Source organism: Homalodisca vitripennis, chromosome 4, assembly GCF_021130785.1.
Source record: "Homalodisca vitripennis isolate AUS2020 chromosome 4, UT_GWSS_2.1, whole genome shotgun sequence".
Classification (NCBI taxonomy): domain Eukaryota; kingdom Metazoa; phylum Arthropoda; class Insecta; order Hemiptera; family Cicadellidae; genus Homalodisca; species Homalodisca vitripennis.
Window position 1 is genome coordinate 81,619,047 of NC_060210.1, and position 14,910 is coordinate 81,633,956.

The window sequence follows — 14,910 nt, forward strand, 5'->3', positions numbered from 1 at the left end:
GAATCTGCTGATTAATAATAATATGAGCATTGGAGTAGACGACCACAAGGTTCTGTTGATTGGTGCAATGCACTTAGACTTCAAGATTTGATATTTCAGGCCAATATGAGTCCTAACAAATTATACAACACAAGATAGAGGAGATTCTATGCTTTTATTTTACATGCATAGAACTTATTCGTCATATTTGAAAGTAATAAATTGCAAGAAAAAATGTAATAATCAGTTATCGCCCCCCTGAGTATCAAAACAGGTGAAATCATCACAGGTGACATTTCATTAATCATTCACCTCTCATTTATCATAGCATTTTATCTTACTGATTATAAATACTTTGTTCATTAATCATATTCAGTGACAATAAGATTACAAAATCATAACTATGGAGTGTAGTCACCATAACATGTATATTATTAAGGATTTAGTAACCTCTGCATGAAGCCAGGGAACTATTGACAGCCACTTTTACTGTTAATATCCACATAAATTTTTGAGAGGGTTTTGAAATTATATACACATAGCCAGAAGGAACTTATAAAGGAGCTAGTATTTTCAAATTTATTTTTAATCGACAATCAATTGAATAGAAATATTTTTGGTTAATAATACCCTCCATTTTTCAGCCACTTTAATTGAAACCAGATTTATTTACCCAACAAAACCGTGTTAAAATTGTTTTGACACAATCTAAAAGTAATAACACATGTCAAAAACCAACAAAGTGGCCACTAAAGGGACTAAAAAATATCTAAATACAATCACAGCGTATTGAAACACTCAGAACATGCCTGACAAATGATCAGAAATGTTGTGATTTTGTTGTGTAATGCCTCGAGTGAAAATTAATACTAGTATTAATTTTTCATGGGATAATTTTTGCATGTCATTGAAAATGAAAATACAGATTTGTCTACCCAATTTGAGAGACTAGTTGAATAGTTAAAACTTACCCCTTGCCACAGACTGTGCAAGAGTGAGGCTTGGTGTCATTGTGAGTCAGAGTGTGGTAGTCCAGACTGCCCTTGGCTATGAACCGTTTCCCACAAATATCACACACAAAGTTGAACTTACCCCTTGCCACAGACTGTGCAAGAGTGAGGCTTGGTGTCATTGTGAGTCAGGATGTGGTAGTCCAGACTGCCCTTGGCTATGAACCGTTTCCCACAAATATCACACACAAAGTTGAACTTACCCCTTGCCACAGACTGTGCAAGAGTGAGGCTTGGTGTCATTGTGAGTCAGGATGTGGTAGTCCAGACTGCCCTTGGCTATGAACCGTTTCCCACAAATATCACACACAAAGTTGAACTTACCCCTTGCCACAGACTGTGCAAGAGTGAGGCTTGGTGTCATTGTGAGTCAGGATGTGGTAGTCCAGACTGCCCTTGGCTATGAACCGTTTCCCACAAATATCACACACAAAGTTGAACTTACCCCTTGCCACAGACTGTGCAAGAGTGAGGCTTGGTGTCATTGTGAGTCAGGATGTGGTAGTCCAGACTGCCCTTGGCTATGAACCGTTTCCCACAAATGTCACACACAAAGTTGCGCTCTCCAGTATGGATCTTCAGGTGAGTCTCCAAAGTGTGTTTTGTTGAAAACCTTAAACAAGATTCACATCAACGAATAAGTGATAGAAAACAAATAGCTCATGTGCCGATTAACAAAATAAAGTGTTTGTCACGTGATTTTGGTTCAAGTCACAGTGAATACATGAGATCATCATCATCGATCAATACATGAGAATTTTGATTAGTTCCCATTCAATTATAAACACCTTGATAAAACATAAGGACAGCGCTTTTAAGACAGGGCAACAACACAGTAGGTGTCAACATTTAAGTAATAAAAACAGTAAGTAGCATGCACAAGAGCTTTGAAAGCAAGTACGTAGTCGTTGCAACAAATAGAAATATGCTCACAGTTAGTTTAAGTAGACCTACTATGTGTTTTGTTTGTCTGTTTTGTTATTGGGTTTGTGTTTTTAAAAATCATATTTGTCATTAGGATTGCCTAACCTCGTATAGCATTTGACGATGGTTGCACTGTGATCTACATTGGGTTATACATAGTTATTGATAGAGCTGAGGATGGATTGGTGAGTAAACCATTTTTTTAATTCACATCAATTTAAAATTTCAGTAATCTGCCAACATAAGAGTACAATAAAGTGCAATCTCAACATTTTAAATAAAAAACAAAATCTTATAAATTAATTACAAATGAGATTTTAAACCTTTCTGTTAACCCTTTAGTAACCTTAAGTATTAACCCTTTAGGTCCTACCAAAAGCCAATTAAATTGGCTTGTATGTTCTGTGCAAAAAGACTGTCCGATCTAATTATATCTTGGAATATTCAAAACTACACATTTAATTATTTTATCTTATTATTATTATCTCTACAAAAAGAGTACCTATTTAATAGTACAAGGGTCGTCCACAAAGTAACCTCCGTTTTGAAATAAAAAATAAACCAGTTGAGATACAAAAAGTTTATTATACAAATGTTAACTACAGCTTCTCTCCACTTTTCTACATATTCACCATACAAATTCAAGTACTTATCATAATATCTTTTAACAGTTTTTGAAATTCCGTCTTTAAAAAAATCTGCCGCCTGAGAACGTAGCCAACCTGTCACAGCGTTTTGAAGCTCTTCATCACTCGCAAACCTCTGAGATGCAAGCCACCGCTTCATGTACGGGAAAAGATGAAAATCACTGGGAGCCAAGTCCGGGCTGTAGGGGGGTGGTCAAAAACGTCCCATTTGAACTTTTCCAAAAGTTCTGTTGTTCTTTGAGCTGTATGAGGGCAGGCGTTGTCATGGACAAACACAACACCAGATGTCAGAAGACCACGATGCTTGTTTTGAATCGCTCGTCATAGCCGTTTTAAGGTTTCACAGTAAGCTGCAGCTGTAATGGTCGTACCATGCTCCATAAATTCAACGAGCAAGATGCTCTAAAGCATAACAAAAAACTGTAGCCATCAATTTTCTCGCTGAAAAAGATTGGCGAGCTTTCTTTGGCTTGCTTGGCAAAGCGGTATGACCCCATTGCATTGACTGTTGTTTTGTTTCGGCATTCACATAGGCTACCCAAGTCTCATCTCCTGTAACGATCCTGTTCAAAAATGTTTTTCCTTCAACGTCATACCGAGTAAGAAAGTCTATGGCGGAACTCATTCTTTTCATTTTGTGATCATCGGTGAGCACTTTTGGAATCCAACGAGCACAAAACTTGTGATAGCCTAGTTTTTCTGTCACTATCTCATGCACAAGACTTCGAAAAATTTCAGGAAAATGATCTGAAAGTTCCGAGATTGTGAAGCGACAGTTCTCGCGAATTTTCTCATCCACTTTGTTCACCAAGTCATCACTGACGAGAGATAGCCTACCACTCTGGTCTTCATCCTGAACGTTCGTTCTTCCATTTAAAAAAAAAACCAACCCATTGACGGACTACACCTTCGCTCATAATGTTTGGGCCATACACCGCACTCAATTCACGATGAATTTCAGCTGCTGTGTAACTTTTCGACCACAGAAATCTTATTACACCACGCACTTCACATTTGGCGGGATTTTCTATCACGGCGCTCATGTTTTAACGTTGTAACAAAAGAACGCCGGATCGCATGATGCTCTCCCTTGCACAGCTAGAAGCGCACTGAACGGCTGTGCACGCCGATGTGAGAATGGCGGCGCTACCCCCACTACTTATCGTGCCACGCCCAAACTGCAGTTACTTTATGGACGACCCTCGTAGTTGCTGAAACTCTAAATATTAGGCTATATTACACAGTATTACTGAACACTAAATAGGAAGTGTTTTACACCAATTTTTCCAAAAAACTGTAAAATCAGACTGTGTAATTGTAAAACCAAAAAAATATTTTTTTTTACATCAGCTGCTACAAAATGTTTAAGAAATATGCATATATAAAAAATTTAAAATAGCTAAATTGTAGCAAAATTAGATCTGAGTAAATTACAATGTTTTGAGATTAATCGATCCTGATTCAAGAAGTTGCCAAATCATTTCTTGATATCATAAGTTCTTAGGGACGATAAATAGTTTTTTTTTCGGTTCTGCAGGAAGATTCCCAGCTTATTCCCACTACATTAAATTGCCGGTTTTCCCGGTCAGGTGGTGAAGTAAGTAAAACTGACAAGTAAGATAAGGTTTATTAAAAAAGCCTTAGATCAATTATATATTTGTTTTTTTTTTTTTTGCTTTACTTTTCTTTCACTACACAACAACATGTACAATAAACCATAAACACAAAATATTCTATACTAAAGATCGCCCTAGTGTTGTTTCATTTTTTATATTTATTTATTTAAATTTAAAAAAATAAAACAATAGATCAATCCATATATACTGTATTCCTGTAAATGGTGAATAAAGATAAGTTACAAAAGGATTAAACATATTAAGTGTTTGAATGCCATAATGGCACATATGTTAACACATAACACCAAAGTGATTAAATTGTACATACTGTTTGGGACAGTGAGAGCAGGAGAACTTGGGTTTGACCTGGTCGGGCAGGTGACACTTGCTGTGCAGGTACAAGGAGCTAAACTGCTTGAAACTCTTGCCGCAATGTGCACACGAGTGAGGTCTCTCTTCACTGTGCACTGTCGCGTGGGACTGAAGCACAGTCTTCTGGGAGAAAGACTTGCCACAGATCTCACAACTGAAACATTTACCTTTTTTAAAAACTTAATCAATTTATGTATTTAATTTTCAACCGAGAGCCAACTCGGTTGAAATGGGCTCAGTATTCAATTAGGTAGTGCTCTTGTTACATTGTTTGTGAGTACAATGCCAATAGTGCAGAGTAGCGGGTACAATGGTTATCGCAAGATAACCAGATCAAGCAACGTCAAGCGTGGCTGCAGCTTGGATGGGTGACTGCTGAGCGATCCTGTCCTTGCAAGCATCCCGGCCATTGGTGGTGGTTCGGATGTCACATTTAAGCCGTTGGTCCCAGGTTAAGTGTTAGAGAGAGTTTCTTAGCCCTAACTTCGCCTAGTAAAATAAGACATCTTTACTTTACTTTAAATGATGACTAGCCAGTTACAAAATCACACTTTTATAAGGTTAAAAACAATTTTACAGACCAAAAGGATTTGACTGAATATATTTGTGTTTTGCACATTAAGTAACATTTTTAAAATATGTCAAAGTAAACATCTTTTTTAAGTCAATTAAAAAACTCAATCTTGGCATAATCTTATTACAGTATATAAGTATGACTAAACAAAATATAAAATATCTATATTTATTACTAACAGAAGTTAAATTACCCAAAATTACTGGCATCTAACTACTATTCTGCATATTCACAGGAACAGACAACTCGAATGTTATTACTGCAGTCATTCAACACTATGACAAGAAAGCTAACTCAAACAAATCCCTCAAGTAATTATTCAACGACATTAAGACAGTAATGTTGTACTATATAAATGCATGATAATTTGAACGTAAGTAATAAAATCTGATTCTCTTTTTTAGAAAGAAATTAGTTACATGTTACAGAAGTAAAACATAATAAATAATGTAAGAGATTGATTTATAACTCACTCAACTGACACAAGATTTATTCATTCCAATTTACTATTCACCAAAAAGAAAAAGACGCTACTCTTTTTAATCAGGAATTGGCGCATAAAACCACACTGTAGTTGCAAAGTATTTAAAGTCAACTGGTGGTTTTTTCCAAAACTATTTCAACCACTTCTCCATTGTAATCTAATATAATTGTAATAGCATGTGTCTGGCCGCCATGGTGTGAGATCAAAGGTTGAAAAAACAAAAACTGCCCACATATTTTCATCAGTTGAGTTAAATTTTATACTTATTTTTAAATGTATGAAGAAACAAATACAATAAATACAATACACCCAAAATTTTAGACTTACTTCAGAAGTATATGATTTAAAAAGTATTTTTATATTTTATTTAAATTAAATTTATGATAAAGTGCAATTTTAAAAGGTTTATGTTTTAGTGTTCAAAACTGATTGTTATTTTACTTGTGTAATGTAATAAGTTTTATAAACTTTATTCAAGTAATAATTCACTAAAGTCTATCCCAAATAATCACAGCATTACAAAATATACATTGTCAAATTATATACAATGATGCTCGTGGAAGTTGCTGTACCTGCCTGCTGAAACAAGAACAATAAAGGGAACTAAAAATAAAATAAAAACTCATTATGGTAAGTTTGACTTTTCAACTATATAAATTTTACTGAAATCAAATAATATTTACTTCTTCAAATGTTACACTGTATGAAATAATGTAAATGTAAGATGCCACCTTACTGATGCTACCTTATTATATGAGGCCTAATGTGCCTCATATGTGGCATGTACTGTACTTACAGGATTAATGATCAGCTACGATGAAACTGACCCATTAAGCTATATCAGCTGACTCAAAGTAAAAATTTACCAGGACAATTACCTCGACATTTCATCACTAAAACAGACTATATGTGGGAATAACCTTTGACGTACAAGTATATGACAACTTAAGTGCTGATCTGCAGTGTGTACTATACGTAAAAGACAATGTTGCATAGTTTTACGAAGTTGAAGTTATGATTTGATGTCAACATAATTACATTACATTTGTATAATTTCTTTAAGTCAAGGATACCTACCAATTCCTTACCTCAGATGGAACTAAAAGAGTGAGTGATATGTCAGTATAAGTATATTTTCAGTATAGTGTGTTTTAGTATAATGAGGCAGATGTTTAGTTCTTTGCATAGCAACTCCACATGTCTAGTCTATGATGTCATCATCAACTATTATTCCTAGAAATTTCGCTTTGTGAGTCATTTCCATATAAAATAGTTTCTAAACTGGTTCTATACTTTTGAAAATTCTTTCGTCTTCAAGATTTAAGTATACAATTCAAACTTTGTCATAATGCACACACTAGTCTATAGAGAACATTCAGTGTGTTCTATGATCCTCATGAAGAATTTGTGAAGATCTTTAGGGACAGAACGTAGGTAGATTTCTTTCTATTGCTACTTTGGACAGTACAAAGTTCTGGCACAAATGCAACAAACATTACCTCTCATTCCAATTGTTTACTCAAATTGTTCTAGTGGACTACCTTGTACTTATTATCGTCCTAGACAGTAGCTAAGCAGATCTCAGGAATTCCTGCATATTTACAGCATCTTAACTGTGCTTCTACTCTGCACATGGAAAATTAACAGGCTCACTGGTGACACAACTGGACTTATATTATAATTCATATATAAATTATATATCTTCGTCTCCTCCTGCATTAACCTAATGTAACTGACTGCATCGTACTTAACATTTATAATTATACTAAACCAATAAAGAAATGTTACGCTGAATGACAATAAATATTATTGAACATTTATTTATAAAAATTGTCTGATTGAGACCATTTACAATGTTACTGGTCATCTGGCTTTACATGTTGAGGGTCATCACACTTGTAATAATGAAAAGTCACCTGCAACTATTCCATGTCCAGTGAATAAACGTTTATTACTGTCAGAATTACCTTTGAAATTTGCAACAATATTGTAATATCTCCTGTTACCTAATTTACAGACAGAGATTTCAAACATACCTGAACTTCTTGGGATCACTATGCATCTTCACGTGCCTAGCAAAGCTGCGATAGTGCGAATAGCTCTTAGAGCAATGTACACAAGCAAACACAGGAGCTTGGTTGTGTATCTCAGAGTGGTGTGTACGCAGCTCACCAACAGTCTTGAACTCTGAGGCACAGTCTGTACACTTCCACACATAGCCTTCCAGTCCTACAAATGAAACTTCAAACTACTTATTCATGCAATATTTCTGAAGCTACAATTATTAAAAAGGTTTGTAAGAAATAAAATTAAACATTAGATTTTAAAAAGTAATAAATATATACCATTAGAACTATATATATTTTTTTTAAGATAAGAAACAAAAACTCAAAAACAGCTATTGCACAATCTATGACCCTCACTATAATGTAGCTTGAACAGGAATGCTGCCCCTGATACGTTGCTTAGCTTAGACCTCTCATACATACAGTTCTTTTCGGGAGTTCTGTACTTTATTCTCTAGAGATATTAGTTATTGTTTTGATTTCCAGAGAAGCCATATAATTTTTTTATGATTTATTTGTCTATTCATAGTAAAGCTATAAATAATACAAGACCTACTTTGAGGTCAATGAAATAGAAAAGTAATATAAAAATAAATAACTTGCAACAGGACTGTCAACATAACCTATTAGTTTATTTAAACTTCACTTTTTTACATGTATATGTAAGAAGAATTCAAAACATTTTAAAAATGACTCAAAATATATTTTGGGTATTTACTATTTTTATGCCAAATTTATTTGCAGACAGAATTTGTCTGCTTTCCATATCATTATGACTGGCTGGACATATACAAACTAATGAATATTTATTGTTTTGAACTCATTATATTCCAAAATGATTATTTTTGCAACAATCTAAAACACGTTCATGACGACGTGTACCTCATTGGGTGAGGTACTGACATTAAAATCGTACTTGTAATCACTGTCTAATAATAAAGCAATGTCAGAACCACTCACTTTTTTAAACTGTCCATTCCGATCAACTCACAACTAAACAAAATCAAACAACAAATCTAATCTCACATGCTGATAATCGAAAACAATGACAAAGCACTCAATCAAACAGGTGATCAATTCATTGCTACCAGTAACAAAATGAAATGAAGTTCATTTCCTTCTTAGTAAAAGAACTTAGTGAAGACTATAGTAACAATACCTAGTGGATATTTCCTTAGAACAGCCCTTAATAATAAAGAATAGCTAAACATAGAATACACAACCAACTTATATGTCTTCCAAATAAGTACCAATAAATAGAAAAATTACGGTTTTTAGTCAATATCATTTAAAAATTTGATGCCATATAAAAGTCTGGAAATCAGTCATTGTTGTGAACCTATTTTTATAAAATATGTATATGAAATTGAATAGTACAATCAAATGAAATGTTCATAAAATTATTTCTAACACTAGTATCAGATAGTGAGAACAAAATCTATTAACCACAGTTTTACAGTTAAGGTTAGAAAATAATTATATCAAACAAAATGAAACAATTTTAACTTAGCATATTAAAACATATTGATTATTATTCTCACTTTCTAACTTGAACCTAAATGTCAAAGAACACTGTATATTAAATAAATCTTGTTAGAGTTACTGTACTATCTAAACCAAGCTACTTAAAAAAAACAAGTTGATGTCAAATGTAATTTTGGTTTATGAATTCACTATGGGCTACTAGGAGAATCAATTTCCAGTAAACATAAAAATCAATAACTAATTCTTATGTAAATGACTGAGCACTAAACATGTGAGTTTAAAACAAATTTACAAGTGTTTGGTTAAATATATAAGGTTGAACATAAATTATACCTAGACTTAGTATTAGTAATCCGATTGCAATACAATAGCGTAAATGTTATTGAGCAATAAACTAAAATAAGATATGTTTATACATAACGATTGATTATAAACTATTTTAATTGTTTAAAAGAAACAAAAAATGCTGTAAGACCAAAATATTTTTTTCTAATTTCAAATCAAGCCAACTTTACTAGCTCACTTACACTAAACCCCCCAAAAAAAACTAAATAAACAAAATTACTAAATATACTTATACTTTTTTATAACTAAACCATTCAAATATAACTAATGCACATCCTGTCCTTCAAAAGTATTTTGATAATAATTCTTCCTTCTATTTTAAATAAATGCATAATTTATATTCTACCTCTTCCAGAGAGTTTTGGTTCATCTTCACTTTCTGTCTCTTCCTCCTCTTCACCTCCAGTAATTTCTGCTTTTGGCTGATTTTTACATTTTCGACTTCTTTTTTCAATTAATTGTGGGGATTCATCAATGTTATCTGTAGAATTAATCTGAGCTTCAATAGTTCCATCAGATAATGAACATTTAATAGGAGTTCTCAGTTTACGTTTGGATGAGGCTGGAAAATAAATTAATTATTGAGATTACTGAGTTATTTAAATTAATTAACTTTTTCTAATAAGAGTATTTTAACTCAAAGTACACTCTAAATAATGTGAGAACACAATTATCAAATGACACATCTTCACTCCTTGATTTTCATTAACACTTAGTTCTAGCAGAAGTAAATTATGTTTGAAGGGATAACAGGATTACGAAAATTTGCCATCTTTAAGTGTTACTATAAAAGAAATACAACTTTTCAAGGTATGAAATTTGTCCTGTTCCTCATTTGTCAAGTTGTTTAACAAAGATGTAAGTTTGCAAAAAATTAATCAATCCAATGGATAGCAGTGGACACACCGAAGTCAAAGTTAACATGTTATGGTTTTTCACATACAACTTATTGACAATTTTGACATTTTGTAGTGTTCATTACCATGTGATTGAATTGAATACACTCTTGAATGCTTGACTCTTTGCACTCATAAGGCCAAAGTCCTACTCCCAGACATCACGTAAATAGTTGTTGGAATTGTCCTCTCCGGTAGAATGGTTATTGTCAAGTCTCTACTTACTACACCACCCGCTTCTCTGCGGCCATTGTGTCTGCCAGCTCTAACTGGCTTGTAATTATTTTGTATTTTAGGTAAATTTTATGTAAGGACATTTATAGTTTTTTTATGTGAATTTTAGTACTTAATAATATGAGATATGAGCATTTCAAGATTAAAAAACAAATTAAACAAATTAAATTTAAACTATAAAAATATACATCTATATTTTAATTTATGTGGTAAATAATATTTTAAAATAAATACAAAATGAGTGTTTATAATACTCAAAAAATTAATATCAAAGATTCAAACAAATATTAAAATTTCTTTAGGTGTTTTACACTATGATATTGTTTGAAACATTTCCAAACACACATTGTTTTTTTTTACTACTACCACCAAAAACGTTTATGTCACTGCAAGCTGAACAATCCTTTGATTTATTAACTCCTATGGGGTAAAATATGTGTAATTTCCCAATCAATCTTTCCTCAATATCTGAGGGCCTTCTTTGTTTGTTCAAATTCTTAACCCTTTGCACTTGGATGGGTACCCACACTGGCCACGTGTGAAACAGCTTGGGTAATTTCAACATGAAGTGTTCACAATGCTCACATGTCACTGCCCACACTGTTCTTAGTGCCATTCATCTTGAGAGACTTTTCGTAACAACTTGACATTATTTTATTATAATCTGCAATGTTTTTGGTTTGTAATTTAATGAGGCATTTAAATGTAACAAAATTAAAAACCAATTACTTTAAAAGAATTGTTTTATTGTAATAATTAAGTATTGGATTGGTCTTTTAACATAACAGTAATAAATGCAATTGACTCAGTCATATTCTTATTTTACATATTAATATTACCTTCATGTAATATGTTATGGGCCTGAATCATCTTTACAAACAAAATTCACATATACAATAAAATACATGACAATAGATGAACCGTAATAAATTACGAGGGTCGTCCAGAAAGTAAAGAACGTTTTGTTATAAGTCAATAAAAACAAAAGATAAGAGCATGAAAATTTATTTATAAATACTTATAAACTTACTCTATTTTTCTACAAAATCGCCGGAACTGTCAAGGCACTTGTTGTAGCGTGGCACCAGTTTTTCTATACCGACGTTATACTGTTCTGCCGCCAAGGAATGAAGCCACGTTTTTACTCCTTCTTTGAGGTCTTCGTCACCCAAAAAGTTTTTTCCGCCTAAAAACACTTTCAACTTTGGAAACAAGTGATAGTCACTCGGAGCCAGATCTGGACTATACGGAGGGTGTCCGAAGATTTGCCATTTGAAAGAATTGAGTTCTGTTTTGGTTCGTGCACTGCAATGAGGCCGAGCATTGTCGTGGATCAGCACCACTTTCGACGACAGCATTCCGCGTCGTTTGTTCTGAATAGCGCGGCGAAGCCGATGCAAGGTCTCGATGTAGGCCTCTGAGTTGATTGTTTCGCCTCTCGGCATGAACTCCACATGGATTAGGCCTTTTCGGTCCCAAAAAACTGTTGCCATCAATTTCCTGGTGTTCAAACTTGGTTTTTCTTTCCTGTTTTTTGTTGGTGAATTAGAGTGATGCCATTCCATTGACTGGAGCTTTGTCACCGTAAACTGCCTTAATTTGCCTATAAATTTCAATAGGTCGAACACTCTGTGCATTCAGAAACCTTATCACACTATGCAGTTCACACTTGGCGGGATTTTCAATTAATACCGCCATTTTAAACTTTCACAGGAGACGCAAACGTGACCTCACGGTACCGCTACTCAGCTCACACTGAGGCAGAAGGTGTGGCTAACGAACAAGCTATCTACCACGGTGGTGGGTGAACTGCGCCGCCCGTGATGCGCAATCGTTCTTTACTTTCTGGACGACCCTCGTAAAACTATACAATAATAACAAAACCGATTATTAAATTATAACAACAACAACAATTAATTATACAATCTAAAAATAAGTTTAAGAGTTATAACAGAAAAAGTTAAAATGTAAAAGTACTGAGTACTAGTTTTAGAAATTCATGTCACCAAAGTCACATACAAGGAGTTATGAAACAATAATATTAATTATTAACATACTTTTGATTAACATTTAACCCAAAAACTGGTGATCTATTTTCCCCATGATAGCAGGCCGTTTTTGAATGTTTTGTACTCGTACTTTAAATTTTGTAAAAAGTAAATTTATATAATAAACCTTCATGTGTAATACATTATTTTTTCAGGATAATGTGGAGATAATTATTATGCTATAAAAAAATTATGCATAAATAATTAAGCTTGTAACCATAATATTCTTAATTTTTGATTAAAGTATGATAATATAACAAATATTGGAATATAAGATAGTGCATTTATTATTTATTCCTAGTTTCAGAAAATATATACTGTAATGGTATCCAGGTCCTCTCGAAGAAAGTTAAATATGTTGTAAAAAGCACACATAGAACACGAAAAGTTAAACTTATTACTATGGATACAAATATGTTTCAAAATATATAATTTTAAAGTAAAAGTTTCCCAAAATATACAAAAATTTAGAGAATAATATGCACCACAACAATAATAAATTAATTAATACCCAACGTTTTACTTTGTTTCAAAAATTTAATTCCATCTATAAACCAACATAATAAACCATATCCATGATATGTCACTAATACTGGAGCTTCCAACTCTTTCATTGCACAGCACAATAGCCTTGATTAACCTAGGTTTACTAATTTACAAAATATTACATATCAAACCATGAAATTACTAACAAAAACAATACCTATAGATTTAAGATCCATAATAAACTTGTTTATAAGTAATTAACACTGTCTCACAAAATAAATACCTTTTGTGACTATCAAACAGACAGTCACTGGATTCAAAATAGCTTGATAAGCTGATCGTTCTGAGCAGAAGGCAAGTTTTATTACGTCACTGGGACATCATTGTTGCCAAAACAGTAAAACAAATTACATTATTGAAATTCTTTCTGATTGAAAAACTTTATATAAATAGTAGTGGTAGTGGTGACTTATGTATTATGAAACTGTCAAAATGGGTGCGTTAACACTATAATGTTGATTGCCAGATGAAGAGTTAAAAGTGAAATGAGATAACTATTGACAAATTAAATAAATTAGTTTATATTGTGCATTATATTTTATATATTTATACAAAACAATATTCCTTTAAACCATAACTAAAATTAAAACAGCACACTGTAACTCATACAACGACAATAAAATATTTAAAATAACTCTGTATCATTTACAATAAATAGTGCCAATTCAAAACTAGAAAAACAGATGTTTATTAACATATTTCCATCAAGTCACAAAGCGTTAAAATGTGATGAAAGAGATTTGTCATTTAGTTTTTAAATGGTGATTCAATACATTTCAGCACTTTACAGTCATCCTTATACAAAATAATTAGTTCTAAATGTAAAAGTTTATCTTGGACAGTGACACAGACAACTGAGCAGCACATGAGGCAACTCTAGTGGACACTAATAAGATGTAGTGCAAAATGGCTGTGACTTGTCAGACTGGCCATGTGATAGCAGAAGACAAACTATAAATACTGTATCCAAATGCAAAAGGATAACTTTTCCCTTGGAGGATCTTTTTCCCTTGCCCCACATTCATATTGTACAACAAATAGGCATTCACAATTGCTCTCTCAAGGAGATAAAAACTGTTCACTACAATTTTGGACAAATGTTCTAACAAATTCATATTGATCTGCTATGTTAACCCCCTCCCAATAGAACGGTTATATTTACATACAACCCACTTTGTCACTTCTACACCTCCTTTTGTCATTCGCTCAACAATGTTTGTGTTGTTATTGTATAATGCAGTTAATAATAAGCAAAGGTTACACTTATTATTTTTTCTAAATAATTCTATTAAACTTTTATTGAGCTAAATTTTAGGAACTATTTCTTATTTATTTTTTGCTTGCATTATCATTTTTTTGTCCTATCTTGTTTAAGGAAATCCACTTCAGTTCTAACAACTAGCCTGTTAAATGCACTTACACATCATGGAGTGTGGTTGCTAAATCCAACTACATGTAGAATCACAAAAAACATGTAGTTATCCAATATTTAGTACATATGATTCCTTAACCTTATTATAGGATGTAACACAGCCCTACTAGTGATATAAAAATCTTGCCACACCATTGGCAGTTACTACTCTTCCAACATAAGATTTCAATGCACAATATATATATATATATATATATATATATATATATATATATATATATATATATATCCTGATTTGGATTTAGAAAGGAT

General features: G+C 32.8%; 1 protein-coding gene across 2 annotated transcripts in view; it reads right to left on the reverse strand.

The window, feature by feature from the left end:
• LOC124359630 (zinc finger protein 773-like) overlaps positions 1-14,910 on the reverse strand; it is a 47,041-nt gene that overhangs the window by 10,394 nt on the left and 21,737 nt on the right. The window contains exons 4-7 of one of the 2 annotated variants that reach the window (XM_046812532.1): positions 9,849-10,064; positions 7,643-7,847; positions 4,505-4,702; positions 1,435-1,602 (exon numbers count right to left, since the gene is read on the reverse strand). In XM_046812532.1, the coding sequence (XP_046668488.1) occupies positions 1,435-1,602; positions 4,505-4,702; positions 7,643-7,847; positions 9,849-10,064 (787 nt within the window). The remainder of the gene's footprint in view (positions 1-1,434; positions 1,603-4,504; positions 4,703-7,642; positions 7,848-9,848; positions 10,065-14,910) is intronic. The other variant, XM_046812533.1, reaches the window with a different exon arrangement.